The following is a 20241-nucleotide window of genomic DNA, read 5'->3' as shown; positions in this document are numbered from 1 at the left end:
TCTTCTCTTCCTCCTAAGAGTCGACATTTTTATCACATTTTCATGAGAAACAGGGATCATGGGAGCTCGTTGGACCGTTTTCCAGGACCAGATCAAATGTGTATATCTAACCTTACTGCACGTGGAGATTACTTCTGACTGGATAACTTCCAATTTCCTCCACCCTTTCTGCACAACTTAATCAATTCTGATTGGATCTTGTCTCTCCAGAATATTTCCCTCTCAATTTTATTCGCTGACAAAAGTCTCCATCATCGCTTTTGTCCTTGTGCATTAGTTTATATGTAGTTATCATCTTGTTTTTGTCAGAAAAAAAATGAAGAAGAGTAAATGAAGAAAAATATGATGAAGTTATTATTATTAGTCAATGAAATTTAAATTGTCCGACAGTGGACTCCTCTTTGTGATTATCCTGCTAAACCTCAATACTGCTGACCATAATATTTTATTACAGAGATTAGAGCATGCCGTTAGTATTAAACATACTGTACTGCACTAGTTTGAATCATGCATGTCTATAGACTTCAATTTGTTCATGTAAATTCATTTCCCTGCTATGCCATATACCCAGCTTTATCAATCCATAAATCAGATGACAAGCTGGGTCTGCCAGAAGTTTCCTTCTTTTCAAAGGGATTTTTAATTCCCACTTTCCATACTACTATATAAATAAAATTAAACTGAACTAAACTGAATCAATATGTTCAGCTAGCAATGGGCCAATGTGATTGACAGTATTGTGGTGAAAACAAACTTTTGGCCAGTGTTTACATTTGTTGTCAAATTTGTTATTATACAAAATATGTGTACAACCGTACGAAAAAGAGCAGGGGTGGGGGAACTCCAGGCCTCAGGGGCCAGTGTCCTGCAGGTTTTAGATGTGTCCTTGATCAAACACAGCTGATTTAAATGGCTAAATGACCCCCTCAACATGTCTTGAACACTCCAGAGACCTGGTAATGAACTAATCATTTGATTCAGGTGTGTTGGCCCAGGGTGAGATCTGAAACCCTAGGACACGGCTCCATTGAGGCCTGGAGTTCCCCACCCCTGTTGTAGAGCCACCTTTGGCAACGATAACTTAAAGTAAGGATAAGAGTTTTTGGTATGAATTTATCAATCCCTCACATCATGCCTGAGGTTTGCAGGCATTTGTTCATGCAGAACTCTTTTAAGGTCCCACCACAGCATTTAAATAAGGTTGAAAAAATAAGGTTTTTTCTTTTTCAGTCATTTCAGTTGTTTTCTGTTTGATGTTATTCTTGGGCTCATTGTCCTGTTTCAAGACACAATTTGGTCCCGGCCTTTGCTGTCATACATATGGCCTCACATTTGTTACACTTTGGTATAGAGAGGAGTTCATAGTCAACTCACTGCAAGGTGCCCAGGTCTTGTGGCTACAAAACAAAAGCCCAAATCCTCACCCTTCCACCACTGTGCTTAACAGTGGGCGTGAGGCGTTAGTGCTGATATGCTGTGCTTGGTTTTCACCAAATGTGGTGCTGTGCATTATGGGTAAGCATCTCCACTTTGGTCCATCCAGAGGACATAGTTGCATAAGTCTTGTGAATTGTTCAGATACAACTTTACAAACATAATCCATGCTACCATGTTCTTTTAGACGGAAAAGGCTTTCATCAAACAAGCAGTACTTGCTCAGTTTTTTTCATTAACTTTAACATCATGCTTGTAGAATCTGAGATATAACTCTTGGGTTTTTTGCCATTTTTTTTGTGCACAGTCTGACCTTGGGGTGAATCAGCTTGGATGGAAGACTTTGGTAAAAATAGAGGTTTTGGGAGTGTGTTGGTCTAGAGCATTCAGGTTTAATAACACAATCATCAGCAGCTGGCTGCTACTTACCTCTTAATTCCTGTGGATTCACATAATGTTGCATCTTTGATATCTATACTGAACGCCATCTCAGTGAAGGCTGGAAAATTATAAGTGGGCTCTTTTCTAGCAGCCGTCGTAGCTTGTTAGGAGACTCACACGCTGATTAGCAGGAATTCAGAACCATGCTGCCTGAATGATTTGAGTTCATAAATATTTTTTGTTCAGTCAATGTCTTGATTGAAAACGCCTTCAGGTCATACCACAGCATTTCCATAGCAGTGGAGTGAGGTGGGCTGACAATGCCTTATAAAATATCTCAACACAATTAACTTTTGCCTTAACAATTACAAGAGGTTGCAAAACAGACCCAAATCATGATTCTCTCCCTACCATGATAATTGGTGTGAAATGCCTTTATTCTCTCATAGTGTTGTGTATTTTGGCCAAAGAGGTTCAGCCTTTGTCTCATCCATCCATCATTATCCCAGAGGTGATACCAAATGTTAACATTTGTAGTCAACCTTTATGACGCCCTTCCCGTGCCTACCACTTTCCGAACTGGACTGTGTCCTGTTGCTTTGATATTAGCAGAGCACCCACTTACTGTGTATGTATGCACTGATAAGCACCTATTTCTTTAGAAACGGTTTGCAGCTTTGTGCGATTCTTTGTGCAATGCTTCTTTACAACCCAAACTTCTATTAATTCCAACCTTTGTCTCGACATAGATTCTGGGATGGTCATTGTTTGTCAGGCACAGGCATTCATAAACTCCTTTTCTGGAATGTGTGTTTACTATTAGTTTAATCAGATGACATTTTTTTCTATAATTGCAAGTAATCAACGAATAAATCCTGGTAATTCCAGACGGCTGCCTTATTATATGCTCAAGAACAGCGGGGCATTTCAAAGAGCTACTGTTGTCAACAAGATTTACAGTCCAATTTGGATTTCTTCCCACCTGACTGTGAAAAATATAAAGTCAAATAGACATTTGCCATTCCTGCTCAGCTACCCGATTTGAAAGATGAAAAACAAGCTGCTGACAAAGACAGCAAAAGCATGAATGCATTTACATTTGTCAGCTGGCTCAGAAACACTCCTCAGCCAAAGTTTAATCAGTCTTCATGCAAAGATACTGAACACTCTGCGGGGAGTTTGGGGTGATTTAAAGACACGGCAAGAGTGTCAGCCAGTGAGTAAGTTCAGACATTTGTCTGCATGTGGAAGGCTAATTATATATACCAGGGCATGGCGGAGTGATGGAGAGTGGAAAGAAGGAAGTGAAACAAGAAAGGAATAAGAAAAGTAACACTTGATGCACAACACCCTGGTTTTTTCTTACTTGCCAGAGACTCTCAGTAGAATTCAAGGAGAAAAGGTGATTTATGGTTTCTATCCGAAGTAATGCAGGGTTTATTTTATCTGCTCTCGCAGTCCTGCTACTGGGAATCAGACTCCCATTATAGAACCGCTCGTGATTAAAGCCAGATGAAACAGCTCATGATTGCCACTGTAGGCTGAAAGCAAAGACTCTCACACACACACACACACACACACACACACACACACACACACACACACACACACACACACACACACACTTGTGACCGTGTGCTATTGGTCTGAGCCTCTTCTCTCCTGCGTCGTTACTGTTATTTGGCCCTTGCCTTACCAAAGAAAACCTCTTTTTTTTTTTAAACATTCAATCAACTCGTGCAATGGTTTTATGAAAATGTCAATGAAATCCCATCCCAAGCTGAAAAAAATACACAACCACGTATTGATATTGCTGGCCTCGAGGAAAAAACATTGATTAGACCTTGTGTTTTTAATCAAAGTTGTCATATGTAAGAGTATAATTAATTTCAGTCTAATAAATAGACATTGCAAAATCACTGGATGGAATAAAATGTGATGACGTATCTCAGAGTGATGGCCTGAAATGGTACAACGGTTTACGAGTCAAGGTTGACGACTTTGGTCTGGTGTGACATTTCTAAAACAAAGCCGTGGGTTCTAACCTTGGTCATCATCGTGACTTTCCATTACAGTCTACAGCTATATAAATGCAGATGAAACATGCTAAAATCACATATTAGCGTACTGATATTGTCATAAAGCAAAGTTGCTAACATTTTTCAGCCCTACATCATGTCCCATATTTAAAAACGTGACAAATCACTCCACTAGTTATGGTACAATATATACATCTCCTTATATTAGCACTACTCTCCTTAAACAAAGACAAATACAGTGAAATAGTTCAAATTGGCTCTTCTAGCTTTAACATGAAATTGCCTCTCAGTCATTTTTAACTGTTGCCTGACTAAACTGCCTGATCCATTAACTGCAGTCAAGTACTTACTCGTCGTTTCCAAGAAAAGATGTCTCTCTCCACGCCACAGTTCGCACTTTACACAAGGCCGTGACTGAAGAAGACTTCTTTGGAAGCGAGTCCTCGAAGGGTTTGAAGCCGCTCTCAGCTGTTACTGGAGTCAAGATTTGGTCAGAGCTCAGTGATGTGATGTCACTGCTAATGTCAAATGATGTCCAAGAGGATACGGTGGACAAAGAGGGGCTGATGTCCACCGTCTCCCCTCTCAATGCGTGCCTTAGATCCATGACGCTAGAATGAAGATGGAAAGCGGTGGATGGAGAGAAGCAAGAAAGAAGAGAATGAAGAGGAAAACTGGAAGACTTTGATAACGGCTGGCGAGAAGACGTATGCATCATGTATGATGTGTCAATAAGACAAAGGTTTGGAATGGGTGAAAAGTGGAAATGTGGTGGAAAGCTCTCCTAAATTAGATAAGAGAATAGAAAGAGATACTTCCGCGAACTCCTATTGGCCAAAAGCGTCTCACTGTCTTCTCTCTGGCTGCAGTTAAGTACTGAAGTCAATGAAGAGATGAGCAGAAAGTCAAAAGACTTGTCAAAGCGAACATTAGACAAACGAGACGAGGATACAGATGTGAAGTGAAGAAAAGAAACTTGGGGACATAAGAAGGAGTGAGATAGAGAGATAGGAGAGTGGGATGGAAAAGCAGAGGCTGGCTTTTCCAAATGGAAAAAGGAAAAAGAAAAAAAGAAGCACATTCAGGTGAAAGGTGCCGGCAGCAGCACTTACAAGGTGATAGCTCACATCTCATTATGCCCCATTTCCTCCGCTAACAATTGAATCATGTGGTAAGCTGATAGAGACAACGATGGATGGGAAATCGAATTGAGATGCTTGAACTGGTGGTTTCTGTGGCTACGTGATAGCAGCAGGCAGAGAGTGCCGTATCAGGTTGCACTGATAAGCGGTTCATTACAAGAAGTCTGACCCAGTCCAAATACAATTAAGGTTCGCCACTGAAACCCATTAGAACTCTGATACGGGGAAGCCAGCATAGCCAGTTTCCCATAGGTGCACTAGAAGTAAAGAGCATAACTCTGCAGGCAGTAAAGATGTGTAATGTATCAAAGAGACGAACAAATTCTCATTTTTATTTAACTCTCGTGTTGTTTTGCAACTGTAGATTACACAAGAAGAAGAAACTTGGCTGGTAAAAACATTTGTATCAGCCAAACCCTAAATCACCCAATATTTAGCATTTCTAGGATAAGTACTGAGTAAGCATATACACTGTCAGTTTTCTAAAGATCTATATAACAATAATAGTCTAAAAATGATGTATGTATAAAACTTTTTCATCAGAAAGACATCTAAAGCTTTAGATTAGAATAAATAAGGCTTGTGTTTTCACTTGTCTAAATAATAATATGTTAATATTCTGCTTTATAACAGCAAAAACAATTACAGAGGAAACAATTTTCTTTGTATGAGATAAAGAAGAAAGGATCAATACCACTCTTATTCCTATAAAGAAAGGCAAATTATCAGCTAATCTAGCTACATCCATTGATTGTGTGGGTTCAGCAAAGACATCAACACTTGCTAACAATTTCCAGAGAACAAGAGTTGCCAGACCTCATTTTTCTGATGTATGACAGTCAACTTAATTCTGTTTTCTTACTCCTCCTAGTTTGAGTGCATAATCTTAGCTATGGTGGCCAGTGTAGGACAAACATGTTTTAGTCTCTTTTAGCCATCTTTGAAAAGTGTAGGCTGTCAGTCCGGTGTTTACCTCAGCTGTCAAAATGCCGGTGGAGAAGCCGCTAGATGTCCTTTCCTTTGCGAAGGAAGTCTGTTATGAGTCACACTTCTGTTTGATGACAGCGATACTGAGGTGACTTGTTCAGGATGTCTTGCTATTCTCTCAGTATGCGGTGTGTTTTTTGCCTCTGTTAGCCTTTGTTAGCTGGCATTAGATCCACCTCAAAGTTTTATCCCCATAATGTTGCAAGAATGTAATCAAACTGATTATCAGAGAGAAACTGGAGTTGTGTTGGTTGGTCCAGAGCGATACAACTTTGACTTCACTTATTCATGTAATAATTACTTTAATAGGAATTCCACATTTGTGAGAAAAAAAAATGGATTTGTGGGTTGAGCAGCAGAGTTGAGCACTCTTCTGTCAAACAGCGTATTCTGCTATTGACTCTTTTAGCGGTCAGTTGGTGTCTACAAGCATGCCGTGTTTGACTGATCTGCTTTGGCTCGTGCCACAGTGCAACTTAAAGCTTGTGTTCCTTTTTGTGCCAAGTTTATAAAGAATATACATACCAGTAAAGTGCTAACATGCTGCTGCTTCTTCAAACATTAGTGTTACAAAAACACATTTTGATTAGTTTTTGTAACAGTGAATGCACTCCCTGTGCTGCAGATTACAGCTCTGAAACATTAATGGTGACTAAAGGAAATGTTGACATTGATCCACTGATAAACTAAAGCAAACTGAAATGTTTAAATTATATGTCTGTTGTTTTAATTGATTGAGCAGCTGTTGGTGATAAATAGCCCGACCAGTTTTCTAATCCATGTTCAATATCAGCAGTGGAAGGGCAGATAAAAAAAAAAAAAAAAACAATTATCCCAAGCTGAATGTAAATTCCAGCAACAATCTGACATTTGTGATGTTGATAAGGCACATAAAAAAAGCACATTAGCACAACAGGGGTGTAATGTGTAGATTCACAGGACTTAAAACAGACTAGGTAGAAGCACAAGGTTTTCATTATATTTACAATCTTTCACTTGCTCCTAACTAGGAGCAAGTTACGTGTTCAGGATAAGTTACCACGGCGACTTCGTTTGGTTTTGTAACACAAAAAAAAAAAAAAAACCTTTCGGTTTGGCATGGCTTACTAACCCACGCATCCCCGTTGAAGTAGACCCTTCAACTACCTCCAGGGTGCATCCCGCCTGTATCTCCTCCCTGTGAGAGCCCAGATGTGATCCTGAATTTGACAAGCAGAAAAAAATGGCTTGATGGGAATTTTTCTGCTCTTACAGACACAGTGGCCCCTGTAAGCTCACTCCAATCCCAAGACAAAAAGCCTTGCGGACTACAGTCTTCTGACCTCATTCCTAAAATCCACTGAATGATGTGGTGACATTCCTGACTTCACTATGACAAGTATTTCCAACTTTTCCCTACACATTAAATCAAGTGCTGTTTCAGAACCCGATCTAAATAAGTGCCAAAAACATGGCCACCTCTTGAGACGAGCACTCAGAGCCTCATCCACATTCAGCAGACATCGATCGGACCAACAGTCCAGCTGGCTGTGGCAGTATCGTACACCATCAGTTAAACATATCTTCCCGCTACTGTAGTCATTTTATTCTCTCAGTCATTTTATCACCTTGGGTGACTGCCGGTGGTGCCACACTTAAACAGTATAAACGAGCACCAGGAGTTTCAATAAGGGTCGCTTTTAAGTTGCTGCGAGACAGAAGAGTCCTGTTGACAAAGACGGCGGAATCAAAATGTCAAGCTGTGGCAGCAACTTCCACCGCCTCAATTTTAAATCATCTGCTGCGTGCTGACAAGCAAGGTCGAGGCAGCTGATAAAATTCTCCTGTCTGTGTCCAAATTTAAAGTGCTCCATCACAATCCACTCGCATGCTTCCTGCTAATTCATCTTATAGTGAAAAAGGCACCAAGGTGCAAGAAGCGCATACACAAAACTGGCAGGGGCACCAAGTCGTCTCGCTGCCTCGCGCTTATGTAAATAAGCTGCAAGCCTTCAGAAAACGTCTTTATTTGAACTATGAACAGAGCTGGAAGGAAACAAAAGCGCTCAAATGAAACAGAAAAATTCAGACATCCTGTACATAGCGTGTGCGGCCAAAACAAACTGAGGTATTATTGGAGTGAGCCAGTGGTGTACAAAGAAATATAACATGCTGATGAACAGGCGTTTAGCATTTATTTACATGTTCACAATTTCACGAGTAAAGCACGTCGTTTCTTTTGCTGCATTAAAAATTGTACATTTGTACATAAAATTCAAAACTGAACTGGTCCAAAAAAAGCTTCAGGGTCTAGAAGAACTGTGCATTAAGACTACCCGTTAACTGAAGATGAGCTTTAGGACAAATTGCACCCGATTCTTACTGACAGGAGGGAAGAAACGATAAAAATCAGATGACTGACAGTTATCAGACATGCAAAACAAAGCAGGAAAGCAGACCTCAGGACACTGAACAGACCATAAAACTGTCAAGAACCTAAAGAAATCAGTCCTGAATCAAAGTTCTTGAACAGTCTGTGAATTTGATCAGCTCAGTGAAAGCAGGAAAACATTGAGGACAGGGAGAGAGAGTCCTAATGCAGCCTCAGGGAAACTGTATACAGAAGGTTGGTGGCAGCGTTGCCACAAATAGGACGGGGCTAAGCTTAAAGACAAAAAACAAACAAACAAAAAAAACAAGCAAATCTGCATACAAAGCCCTTGCGAGTATCCCAAATGGGTTCATCGGGAAGGCAGACAAGCAGAGCACCGCAATGTGGTCGCAGCTCTGAACTAGAGTGAAGAAAGCGAGGCTTTGATGGTTAGCAGTTTTCTAAGATTTCAGTCTTACCAAGGGTTACAGAAAGCTGCCCTCGACATGAACCACAGCAAAGCGGCACAGGCGTGGCCTCGCGCGCGTGACATTGCCACACACAGAGCATAGGCGAGGGTTAGTGGGGACAGTAGAAGCAAATGTTCCACAGTACAACACCCAGAAAGCTAATGTTGGGCCAGAGGCGAAGAAATCGGAAATCCAGAGAAAGCTGACATTTAGTCCAGTAAACACGAGCTCAGACAGGTCAGCGCTAGACAAGCTGAGGGGGGTGGTTAGAGGTCAGGGAAGAGACGAGCAAAGGAAGAAGTGGGCGACCCATGTCTCCTTCAGTAAACCGGCCTCGGTTGTTTCATGCTGTAGTGAGCCTCAGATGCCGACACGTATGCAGACTCTGGAAAAAAATCCTCATGGAACTCAGCCAGAAACCTGAAAAAGAGCAAAAAGGAGAACAAATAAATACTCAGAATGAGCCATTTTTTTCAGATGAAGATGACATGACAGGCTTACACGACAACAGTGCAAGGATGGTGTTGGCTAGGGCTTAGTATAGTCACTGATTTCTATAATCGATTCAATTCTGATTTACAAGGTCCAAATTTTGACTCAGTCAGAAATATTATAATTCTGATCATTTATCAATACATATCCATATTTTTATATGTATAAAAACAAAGCTGACACTTGTGAGAGTTCAGAGGTGTAAGCATCATAGCATGTGCCTTTGTGTCAAAGTAACTGAGGATAAAATATTTTTATAGCAGATAACCTTAGAAATATTCTGCAGTAGATCACAAACTGAAGAAAACCATGAATCAACATCACCTGATGCTGCTGAAGTGAAGCAGAGCACAGGTTTTAATATATACACAGCTAACCATTTTGATATTTAAAAAGTCTACATTTCCTCAATATTGAACAGCAGAAATGAGACTTTGTCGGAAGTCATTTTTGAAAAAACAAAACAAAACCGCGGCCAACAGCGCTGTACACAAAGGTAGACTGGTGTACAATAAGCAAGCATATAATGCAGAAAACAGAGATTTTAGATGGGAAACTGTTCTTGAAGTACACAGAGAGTGAGAGCTGCGCAGGAAGTGTGATTTTATCGTGGTGGAAGCAAAACAGCGAAAGTAAGAGGGAATTAATGACAATGTTTATCAAACGTGAAGCGTAGTTTGGATCTTCTTTTGTTGCTAGTTCAGTGAATTTTAATCAGAGTGACAAAACCTGCAGCATCAGAATCTGTGAGATGTCGGCTTTCAGCCCCGATGGCATGTACGTGTCGTCGGGTGAACGATCCACACTTTGTGTTTACGTCTTTGTGAGAAATCAATTTACCTGCTCTCATTTGCAGTTTTAGCTGTTTGGTTGTTGGTGAAATAGTTTTGTGAGCTTTAACCTGAGATTCTGGCATTTTTCTAGCAAAATACATTTAAAAATCCATTCAGGATTTAATGAATTGATATCGCTTTATTCAAGCTAAAATAGATTTGAATCAGAAAATCGATTTTTTAAACCCACCCCTAGTCTTAGCTGACATCAGCCTGTGTTTTCCTAGATATCCCTGGCTGTGTTGCACATAAATCCTACACTCTGTCGCCTTCTGCCCTCAGCTTGGAGTGGACATTTTGGAGACAAAGCCCACACCCCACCAATCAATCCCTATAACCAATCAATGTGACAGAAAGACCAAGAAGACGACTGACGGACAGCCAGAGAGGGAAAGAGTGAAAAATCCCCCCACCCCCACCCCACCCTCCCATCTAATCAGTAGCGGGGAAAACTAATCTGGAATCTTCTTAGTATCCGCCACTCGGCCAAATCCTCTAAATCTTGCCATCTCATCTTAGCTCCACCGGCCTTCCTAATCTCAATGCAAACAAATTATCCTCATCAGAGCAGAACTTAAGAAACAACAAACAAACTAATGGGACATTGATGGGAAAGCGTGACAAGCAATCAAAGACTCTTTTGTCTTAAAAACTTTAAATAAAAAGAATAAAATCAGTATTAAAAAGCAGCTATTTGTTGCTCTGAAAAGTGTGGGGCCTCTTTTGTGCCAGAAATTTAGGCCTCGTTGTCATCGTTGGCGCTGGATCAGAAACGACACAGGTACATATGCCATGACGTGCCCCACACGTGCGCCCCACACTTAATCGTATTCGCACTAGCGGAGAAAGAGAGAGTGAGAGATCAACTGTGGCCAAATCCCAGAATGCAATGCACATCAGTCCCTGCGACATCAATCAGTTTTTGCCCGCTCGGCACAATCTGCCACAAGGCTGATTACAGATAAAAACAGAAGAAGAAAAAAAATATTCCACTATGTTAGTGAGACCCTGAACACAAACTAACTGCAACATGGTGAACATATTAATTAGACATGAAGGAAACATCAGAGAGCAACACTGATCCTGGAACAGCTCCGTGCCCTTTAACACAACGATGATCCTTCAGAAAAAGAAAGAAGCGATCAGCAGTCGAGTGAATTAAGAGAACCTTCTGCACATGTTTACCCCACTGCTGATGGGATAGCCTTGCCAAGAGGCACTGCTAATGTTTGAGGTAATAGTGTAATAGTCACACTATGACAATGATGTTTGAGACAAGAAAAGGGGCACAAACAAAAACAAAAACCAACAAAAAAAGTGATGCATCCCATCCTTTCCTGCTGCACGCCCCCCTCTCCTCACCTTGTCCTGACAAACTGACCGTCTCCCTGACGACCCTTTAATGACATCCATTTATAAACACTTACCACTTAGGTGATGAAAGAGGCAACGCCGGCTCTCAGAGCAGAGATCTGTTCCCGCTCCATGCCGAGCTCTGCTCACTGGCTCCACAGCGCTGCTTGATGGCAGAAGGCGGCACTGCATGCGTTTGATTACAGAACCAGAGGACCTAAATCCCCTCAGGTTTGGGAGCAGCTGAATTGAAGATCACTCGGGAGGATTTAAAGATTAGACTCCCGCGCTTGTGTAACGCCCACTCATCTCCCTCCCTCCAGCACGTGCTCCCTCTCACTCCAGCTTTCCCCTCCATGTTCTCATTTACTTGCTCCTCCTTTTCCTTTTTGTTCTCGTGATTCTCAGTTATTTTGGGCGTACTAGTGATTTGTCCATCCTTTTAAACTCTTGCTTTTGTGAACCAAGCAGAAATGAGCGTGAATCAGGTTTGCTGATCTAAGTCTCCTAACTAACAACCGATTACCTGAGGAACTGTTCCAGATGTTTAATCAGGGCTCGGAGACTCCTCTCAGGCAGCTGCATTTTTCCCAGGATTTCAGGAAGCTTCACTAAAAGCCAAAAACAGGGATTATGGGAGTGTTTCAGTGTGGGGAAAAGGCTAGTAGCAAAAACCGTGTCTGGACTGAAACTGACCGAAGAGTCGCAAAAGGTGCTGTGACCCATACAGGTAGGATGGCGGAGGAGGCTGGTCATTCAGAGGGTAGTTATCAGGAGTCAGCTTCCAACTCAAAACCTGCTGGGCAGAGCAAACAGAACAGCACAGTTTAGTGGAGTTGTGAGTGCAATGTTTCAACCTCCTGTCAACTGGGTGGTGTATACAAATCTACAGCAGCACATTACAATACATAAAATGATCCTAGTGCCTTTGAGCAATTCCCACATTCCAGATAATCACACAGTTTCATCACCTCATTGAGCTCGTTGTTTCTGCGGCTCTCCAGGCCGTAGAAAGGGCCGCTGCGCTCTTTGCTCGGGGTCAAAGGCAACGGGGAAGAGGAGCCGCTGTGCACTGGAGTCTCTGCGGGACGGGGAAAATAAAAGGAAAGATCACTGCCAGAAAGACAGATCAGCTGATTCTGTTAATTATTCACATTTTCACAGCACGCTATCGATGATCAACAAAAACATTCAAAGGAAACGATTCAAACTGTTAGAGCTTAGTTATTGTTTTCATTTCATTTGGACCTGTTAAATTCAGTTTAGTTTCAGTTAGTTTCCAATGTGGATTTTCTTATTACAGCTTAGTTTGAAAATGTTTAGTTTTTAATTAATTTCACTGCTAGTTTTAGTCTTTAATTATTACGGTGTGTGTCAGAGGTACGATTTAGGAATAATAATAAAATCATTAAAAACGAACTAAAATAAAATGTAAAGTTCACAAAATAGTTGTTTTTTATTTTCATTTTGTTAACTAAAATGTTTCTTTACATTTAACTTGAGTTCACTGTAATAACTTTATTGGCAGAGAGCAGCTCGCTGACTTTGAAGAGGGGAAGAATGTGGGAGGACAGAAGTGAGATAACACCACCTACTGGGCTAAACTGCTTACTACAAAATCAAAGTTAGCACTCAAACACAATCACTGTGCGTTTACAGGAAGTGCGTTATTCTGATCTTCACCCAATCAGGAAACATGGCTACAATAAAGCCTGCAGTGAGGAGCTCATGTCTCCCCCTTCTGGAAGTGAGTGTAACTATGCAAACATTCCCCTAAGAACATAAAAATAAATGAATCTGCATCTCTGAGGGAAAGACAAAGTTTCCAAACTACACCAAATTTGATAGAGAACACCAACGATCCCTTATGAGCGAGCTGTTGAACCCAACTGGGAGCTGCTTCCACAGGAGCCCGAGAGCCGAAACCTCCCATTCTACTCTTGCAAACTCTTCTTGTTGGTTTTCATTTTGTTTAGAATTACATAGCTTTTAAATTTCTTGACAGCAGCTGTGTTTGTCAATTTTGGGGAGGTTTTATCTGCACAGGCGACTAGATCAAAGAATACGGTTACAGATAAATGCTTGGTCTCATTCCTTGGTACTTGAGCATGCCGTGACCTGTGACAATACAAGCCTAGTAGAGCAATCGTTTAGCAGAGAGTTGCTACTATTGCCATTTTACACATAAAACCTGCTTCAGAAAGTTTAAAAGCAGAACGAAGAACCAGGTGAATACTTATCTACTTCTGTCTTGAAGCATTCTCAATCATCCAGGAAAGTAAATCTCCAAAAGTTGATTCCGTTCTGATTTGTCTACTTATGTGGACAAATTAAGGATTCTAATGAGTTAAATCATGAGTCAAATTTGATTTAGACTTGCAGGGAATTTTGGGGAGGTGCACGTCAGGTTACGCTGTAGGGTTTCAAAGAGGTTTGCAGCTACGACATGATAGTGATTTTCACAAACTTACAATCACACAGAGTACTTTCAGAGACGCGGAGCTTACTTTTGTCAAGGTTAAGGAAGAACTTGGGCTGCGATGAGGTGTCGACCACTCGCCGTTTGAGCTGCGGTGACGCCGTGGCGCTGCCTCCACCTATATCATGACATATGTTGCATTTCTAAGTTGAGTTTGTGTAAACACAAAGCTACATCAAATCCAGGAGGAACTTAAACTCATTACCGCCGCTGCTTCCCTCAGCTGGACGGTCACCTCCGGACGTGTTCCTGGTAGAGCGCCTCAGTGATTGCGACTGGTAGGAAATGCAGTCCATATCGGGGTGGCGCCGGCGCTTTGGGGTTGGGGCTGGAGTGGTGGGGGTGGTAGTAGAGATGTCACTTAGGGCTGGCTGGCTGTCTGTGGACTGAGGGGTAGGCGGGTTGTGCCCCAGTGGGCTTGGACTGCGTTCTCTTTGGGTGCTTTGGAAGCAAAGGCAAATGCATAAAAAATAAAATAAACAGCACAGCAGTTGAACGCAGTGCTTTCTGATGCGGCACAAGGGATTCATCGCAGCACACTTACTTGCTTGAGCAGGGGGAGCTTTCATTCATGGCCAGGAAGAGCCTCGAGGAGCTGACCTTCTTAAACTGGGCTTGCTCACAGGGGTAGAGAAGGATCATGGGTAAGGTGAAGTCAAACGTAATCCTCAGGCCGTCGACCATTTCCTTACACAGCTCCTCACTTTATTAAAAAACAGGAAGGAATAAGAGATGTAACAAGTGTGCGTTGATTATACAGGCCCCAGTGAAGGGAAGCTATTCGAGTGCCCTGTTTCAGTATAATTTCAACAAGATAAATGTTACTGTGGTTTACAGAGAACGGTCAGAAGAAAAGACAAATAACCACTCATTGCAACCAAGGCGCAAAGAAGAGCATCTCTGCTTCTGTAGCTCATCCACTTCAATTTTTAACATGTTGCATGTCCAGAGGACCACACCTGGTGCCACTCCTGTCAGCTAAGAAAAAAATTGAGGCTAACGTTTGGAAGGGCTCACCAAATCTGGTTGGGGGAGGGGGATGTCCTTCAATGCACATATTAAACAAATATGTAAGACTGCTTTCTTCCACTTGCACAACATCTCTAAAGTTACAAATATCCTGTCTCAGAGTGACGCTGAAAAACTAGTTCATGCATTTATTACTTCCAGGCTGGACTACTGCAATTCATTATTATCAGGAAGTCCTAAAAACTCGCTGAAAAGCCTTCAGCTAATCCAAAATGCTGTAGCAAGAGTCCTGACAGGGACTAGAAAGAGAGAGCATATTTCTGCTGTTTTGGCTTCCCTTCATTGGCTTCCTGTTAAATTCAGAATTGAATTCAAAATCCTGCTCCTCACATACAAGGTCTTAAATAATCAGGCCCCATCTTATCTTAATGACCTTGTAGTACCATATCACCCTATTAGAGCACTTGGCTCTCGCTCTGCAGGCCTACTTGTTGTTCCTAGAGTATTTAAAAGTAGAATGGGAGGGAGAGCCTTCAGTTTTCAGGCCCCTCTTCTGTGGAACCAGCTTCCAGTTTGGATTCAGGAGACAGACACTATCTCTACTTTCAAGATTAGGCTTAAAACTTTCCTTTTTGCCAAAGCATATAGTTAGGGCTGGACCAGGTGACCCTGAATCCTCCCTTAGTTATGCTGCAATAGACATAGGCTGCCGGGGGATTCCCATGATGCATTGAGTTTTTCTTTTTCAGTCACCTTTCTCACTCACTGTGTGTTAATAGACCTCTCTGCATTAAATCATATCTGTTATTAACCTCTGTCTCTCTTCCACAGCATGTCTTTATCCTGTCTTCCTTCTCTCACCCCAACCGGTTGCAGCAGATGGCCACCCCTCCCTGAGCCTGGTTCTGCCGGAGGTTTCTTCCTGTTAAAAGGGAGTTTTTCCTTCCCACTGTTTCCAAAGTGCTTGCTCATAGGGGGTCATATGACTGTTGGGTTTTTCTCTGTATCTATGATTGTACGATCTACTGTACAATATAAAGCGTCTTGAAGCGACTGTTATTGTGAGTTGGCGCTATATAAATAAAATTGAATTGATTACTGTCTGATCCAAGTCTCCATTTCTGCCATGACTTTCAGAAGGTCAAATCTGCAGCATCTCTGTGACGCCATCATATCAACAAGAACCAAATGCCATCTTTACATGACGAATTAAGGCAGCGCTGAAGGCAAAAGGGGATCAAATATGTACCTAATAAAGTGGCCACTGAGTGGACAAATTTGTATGTATTAGAGCATGTTTCAGTTTTAATTCCCATTAACCATTTTCTATTGGACACTTGGAAATGAAGACTAAGTGGTTTGCGTGCTTGGATCGCCTTTTTTCCCCTCCTGTTTAAAGAACATCAATACTAACCTTTTCTCTGGAGGGATTGGCTGTGGACTGCCGCTCTGCGTGGTGCTCTGCTGACGCCTGTACCGCTCGTTGGCCATGAACGCTTTGTTGATCGCAAAGTGCTTGACGTAGGACTCCAGGATGTGCACAACGTTTGTCTGACAGGGAACCATCACGAGCTGAGAGAGGTAAAACAACACGAGGTTAAATACTGACACGCTTCAGTTCCATATCCTACAATTCTTTCCAAACACAAACCAGTGTCAGAAATCTTTGAGTCGTGCCCACCCGTCCTTTAGCTGCCAAGCTAAATTATGATGGATTTGTAGAACAAAAACAACCAATGAGCTGTTGACATTTTGTATATAGGCTTTAGAAAGCGGTGTGTGCCCAGGATCTGCTGCCCGCACCTTCTTCCTCTTGTTGATGTAGAAGCAGTCATCTTCCAGTTTCTTCTTCAGAACATCGGGGATGTTGATGTCAACATGAATGACCTTCTCCTCATATTCCCTCTTGACATTCACGTCTGCCTCAACCCTCTGATACAAAAACAAATGTACAAATGGAGGATCAATAAAAACAATCGCGTAGATTTTCCGTGGCCAGAAATCCCTCCCACAACCACAGTTGAATTTATCAGCCACATATTACACATATCAAGGTCATTTACTTCAAGTTAAGCCTGACAGTGATGTTATCTAAAGGCCTGCAATGCAACTAGTGATCTACATGCCCTTGAACCTGTGCCGATCAACTTTTACCATTTTGTTGATGTCCTCAGAGAAGGTGCTGTCCCCGCTATTTGAAGACTCGGGGTCAGAATCGTCCCCGTCGCTGCTTTCCGAAGTTGAAATTAAGCCTGGAGAAAGAACACGTGGGGCTTAACTTGATTGCTGAGGGAGACGGGGAGCAAAAGACAAAGAGATGCAGAGAGATTTCTCACACGCGTCATCGCTGTCGTCCTCCTTTGGGAGAGTCTTCAGAGAAGATTTAGTACCAGACTGACGACGGCGCCTCTTTACCCATCCCTTTCTCTTCCTATCACCGAGAAACAAAAAGAAAAAAAAAAAAAAACTGTCTCAGACTTTTCTACAGACAGACATTCCAAAAGGTCAAATCCAAAACTTGCAGGCAATGAAATGAAATACACCACACTGGACTTTTTAAATCAAAAATTTTCAGAACTTCATCATCATGTAATTGCTGATCATCATCAGTAGACGATTAGAACGTGAACTTACATGCGACCTAGAGCTTTGCGAGCCAGTTTACGTTGTAATTTTCGGTTTTCCTCGGTGTCCCTTAGGACATGATCCTCTGCGGCCCAACGATCCCAGCTACAAAAACAGCCATATATGCAAAATATATCAATAATTAAAAGTGTGTGGCCTTGACAGCAGTGCTACATTACTGCTTCATACAAAAGCTGATGAAAGGAGAATTTTACCTTCTGTTCCAACCATTGAAATGAATCAGGTACTTCGGGATTCGTCTTCCATGTTCATCTGTACCTATCAAGACATCAAGGACCTGCAACATGAACACACAGTTAGCGCAGTCCTGCTAAACATCTATTCATATCTTAGCAAGTACCCAACACCACCATTTTCTGGGGTAATCATTCATTTCCAGTTTTAATAAAGGGTCAATAATCAATAAAGGGTTCAAGTACAAGAAGAAAAATAAGGAATTTGCATATTAGCATAACTAGCAGACCAACAAAGAGATTTTGTATCACTTATTTGTGGCAAGCACAGTGTACATTGTTGTGGTCTGCAGGTGGCACGGCATTGGCATTCAGGCGACCTTCAGATCAAAAGTGGCCCCGAGCACAACATCCTCAAGCTCTGAGCAACCATTTAGTCACCATAAGTTGCGCTTGCAGAATGTAAAAAAATACAATACAATCATCAGAAACCACTATTATTATAGCTGTAAAGAGATTTCTGTCTTAGTTTTACTTGTGTGTCTGAGCCGTTAGCTTGACAAAGCTACCTCCTAATTCAGAGCAAGCAAAGTGTGTCCAGTGTTGGTCGTTTTGTTTGTTAACTTACATTAAATTGGCTCACCCAATATCATGGCTAACAACATAACCGGATGGTGGTGTACTCTTGTTCTTTTCCCAGGGTATTTTAATTTATTTAACAAAATATTGATATTGTAGCGATACAGGCACACCAGATACCGCCACGCAATATATGAGAATACTATCACACCCCAAGACATGATGCAAAAACTCCATTTGCTTAGTTATTACCTGCATATGAAGCTAAGTTATGTGTAATACTCAGTCTATTATAATTTTAAAAAATCTCTTGCACTTGTTACTCTGACTGTTATTACTTTGCAAATCAGAATTTGACACTTGCAACATCTAGACTCAGCAAAATCTTGATGTTAATGCAATCAGTATCAATCATAAAGCTATGAAAGGATTAGACCATAGAAAGTACAAACAAGTGTAGATAAACCCTTTACCCTTGAACCTCTCATAATAAAACAGTAATTACCCAACTTATAACTAAAGCTAAATACTTAAAGGTTTATCAGGACAAAAAAAAATATCCACGTAAATCAGCTACATTCTGACACTAAGAATGATCATTTAATATAATATACTAAGACAACTGCAAATAAGTGTTTATGCTAACCACTAGCTAGCGCAGGTTAGCAACAGCCATGCTAGAGTGGAGTAAAGACTGTAGCTTTCTTGGAGCGTTAGCTTACCAGCTAGTCAGGCAGCAGAATAGCCACCAGTCTGCTGGACAATTTTAGCCCGCTTAAAAAAAAGCCAGCAAACAACTAAACTGAAATAGGCAGACAACTGTGTGTGCAAAGTTAGCAGCCCTGCTGTCGTGGTGCGCTTGTTGGTTGGTGTGTTGACATTAATCTGCTTTGCACGGCAAGCCGCCCGGGTAATAACTCCCTTACTGCTGTTTAAAGATGCTTCTAATGCTAACTGACTGCAACAGAATTTTCATGTGAAATTCCCCTTTCAGCAGCCTCCTCCACACAAACAAACCGGTAACATTACAAAACGTCAAGGTTGTGTTGACTTTTTTTTTTTCTAAATTGTGACCCGCGAGCGACACACAGCTAATCAAACACACCCGGAAACCACTCGAAAAACATCAAGAGAACCTAGCCTGGGCGTTATTTGTGCAAGCGTATTTTCCTGTGGCCTAAGCAGCCATCCCAAGCTACATTTAGAGCCCCACACCTTAAAGAATCAACGCTGCTTCCCCCTTAGAATGAATTACACGTTTATACAAAGTCGAAAATCCGACCAGTCTGCATCTTTCTGCGCAAAACATTTACCTTAGCGTCATACAACACTTTAGCCTTGGTGGGGTCGGGTTCAAAGCACAGGACTCGCTCTCCTTTGTGAAATTGATATTTAATTCCCCGCGAATTCATTTGTTCATGGCGACGTGTGGGAGAGGAGGCATCGATCTGAACCCTGTAAACCCCTTAACCCTTTCGTTGCCAGACTCTTCCCTGTGAAGGCTCTTCCACCAAAACACACTGTGGAAGGATGGCGCTGTTGTGGGATGAGATGCTGCTAGTCTTACTGCTGCTGATGCTCTGGCTGCTTTCAAGGACCGCTCGTAATTTCTCTAGTCGACACAGCGCGGGACCACTGTGGGTCACGCGCTTACTTGTGGTTACTTGTGGATAACAAGTGCAGAGGCGGCGAGTCAAATGCATTTATAAACCCCCCTCCACGTACTTTCATTACAAACTGAAGCTGGAAACTATGGCTCTTGCACGTGAATTGCCGCAGCCTTGTAACTACAATCACAGTGAAGGCAGCATTTAAAAGCGCAATGAGCTTTTGAAATGAGCTTTCGGGGACACCGTACAGATGGTGTAGTTTCAAAGATTCACCAGAAGATGTCAGTATTTGAACTTTAAAAAA

General features: G+C 41.8%; 1 protein-coding gene across 1 annotated transcript; it reads right to left on the bottom strand.

Moving 5' to 3' along the window:
* Window positions 1-7973: 7973 nt before the first annotated feature.
* On the bottom strand, window positions 7974-19883 carry LOC146642539 (MSL complex subunit 3-like). Its single transcript, XM_085398489.1, has 14 exons — window positions 19641-19883; window positions 17770-17852; window positions 17564-17659; window positions 17266-17360; window positions 17084-17181; window positions 16733-16861; window positions 16344-16501; window positions 14505-14663; window positions 14166-14401; window positions 13989-14078; window positions 12453-12562; window positions 12178-12277; window positions 12008-12092; window positions 7974-9223 (listed from the first exon to the last, which is right to left on the bottom strand). The coding sequence occupies exons 1-14, from the start codon at window positions 19737-19739 to the stop codon at window positions 9124-9126; spliced, it is 1638 nt and encodes a 545-aa protein (XP_085254615.1). The 5' UTR covers window positions 19740-19883; the 3' UTR covers window positions 7974-9123.
* Between the last annotated feature and the right edge of the window lie 358 nt (window positions 19884-20241).

The sequence above is a fragment of the Rhamphochromis longiceps genome, linkage group LG23, assembly GCF_057381845.1.
Source record: "Rhamphochromis longiceps isolate RC_006_pf linkage group LG23, R_longiceps_female_GT1.1, whole genome shotgun sequence".
Classification (NCBI taxonomy): Eukaryota; Metazoa; Chordata; class Actinopteri; order Cichliformes; family Cichlidae; genus Rhamphochromis; species Rhamphochromis longiceps.
The sequence above is the reverse complement of the archived record's forward strand: the minus strand, read 5'-3'. Positions and strand labels throughout refer to the sequence as shown.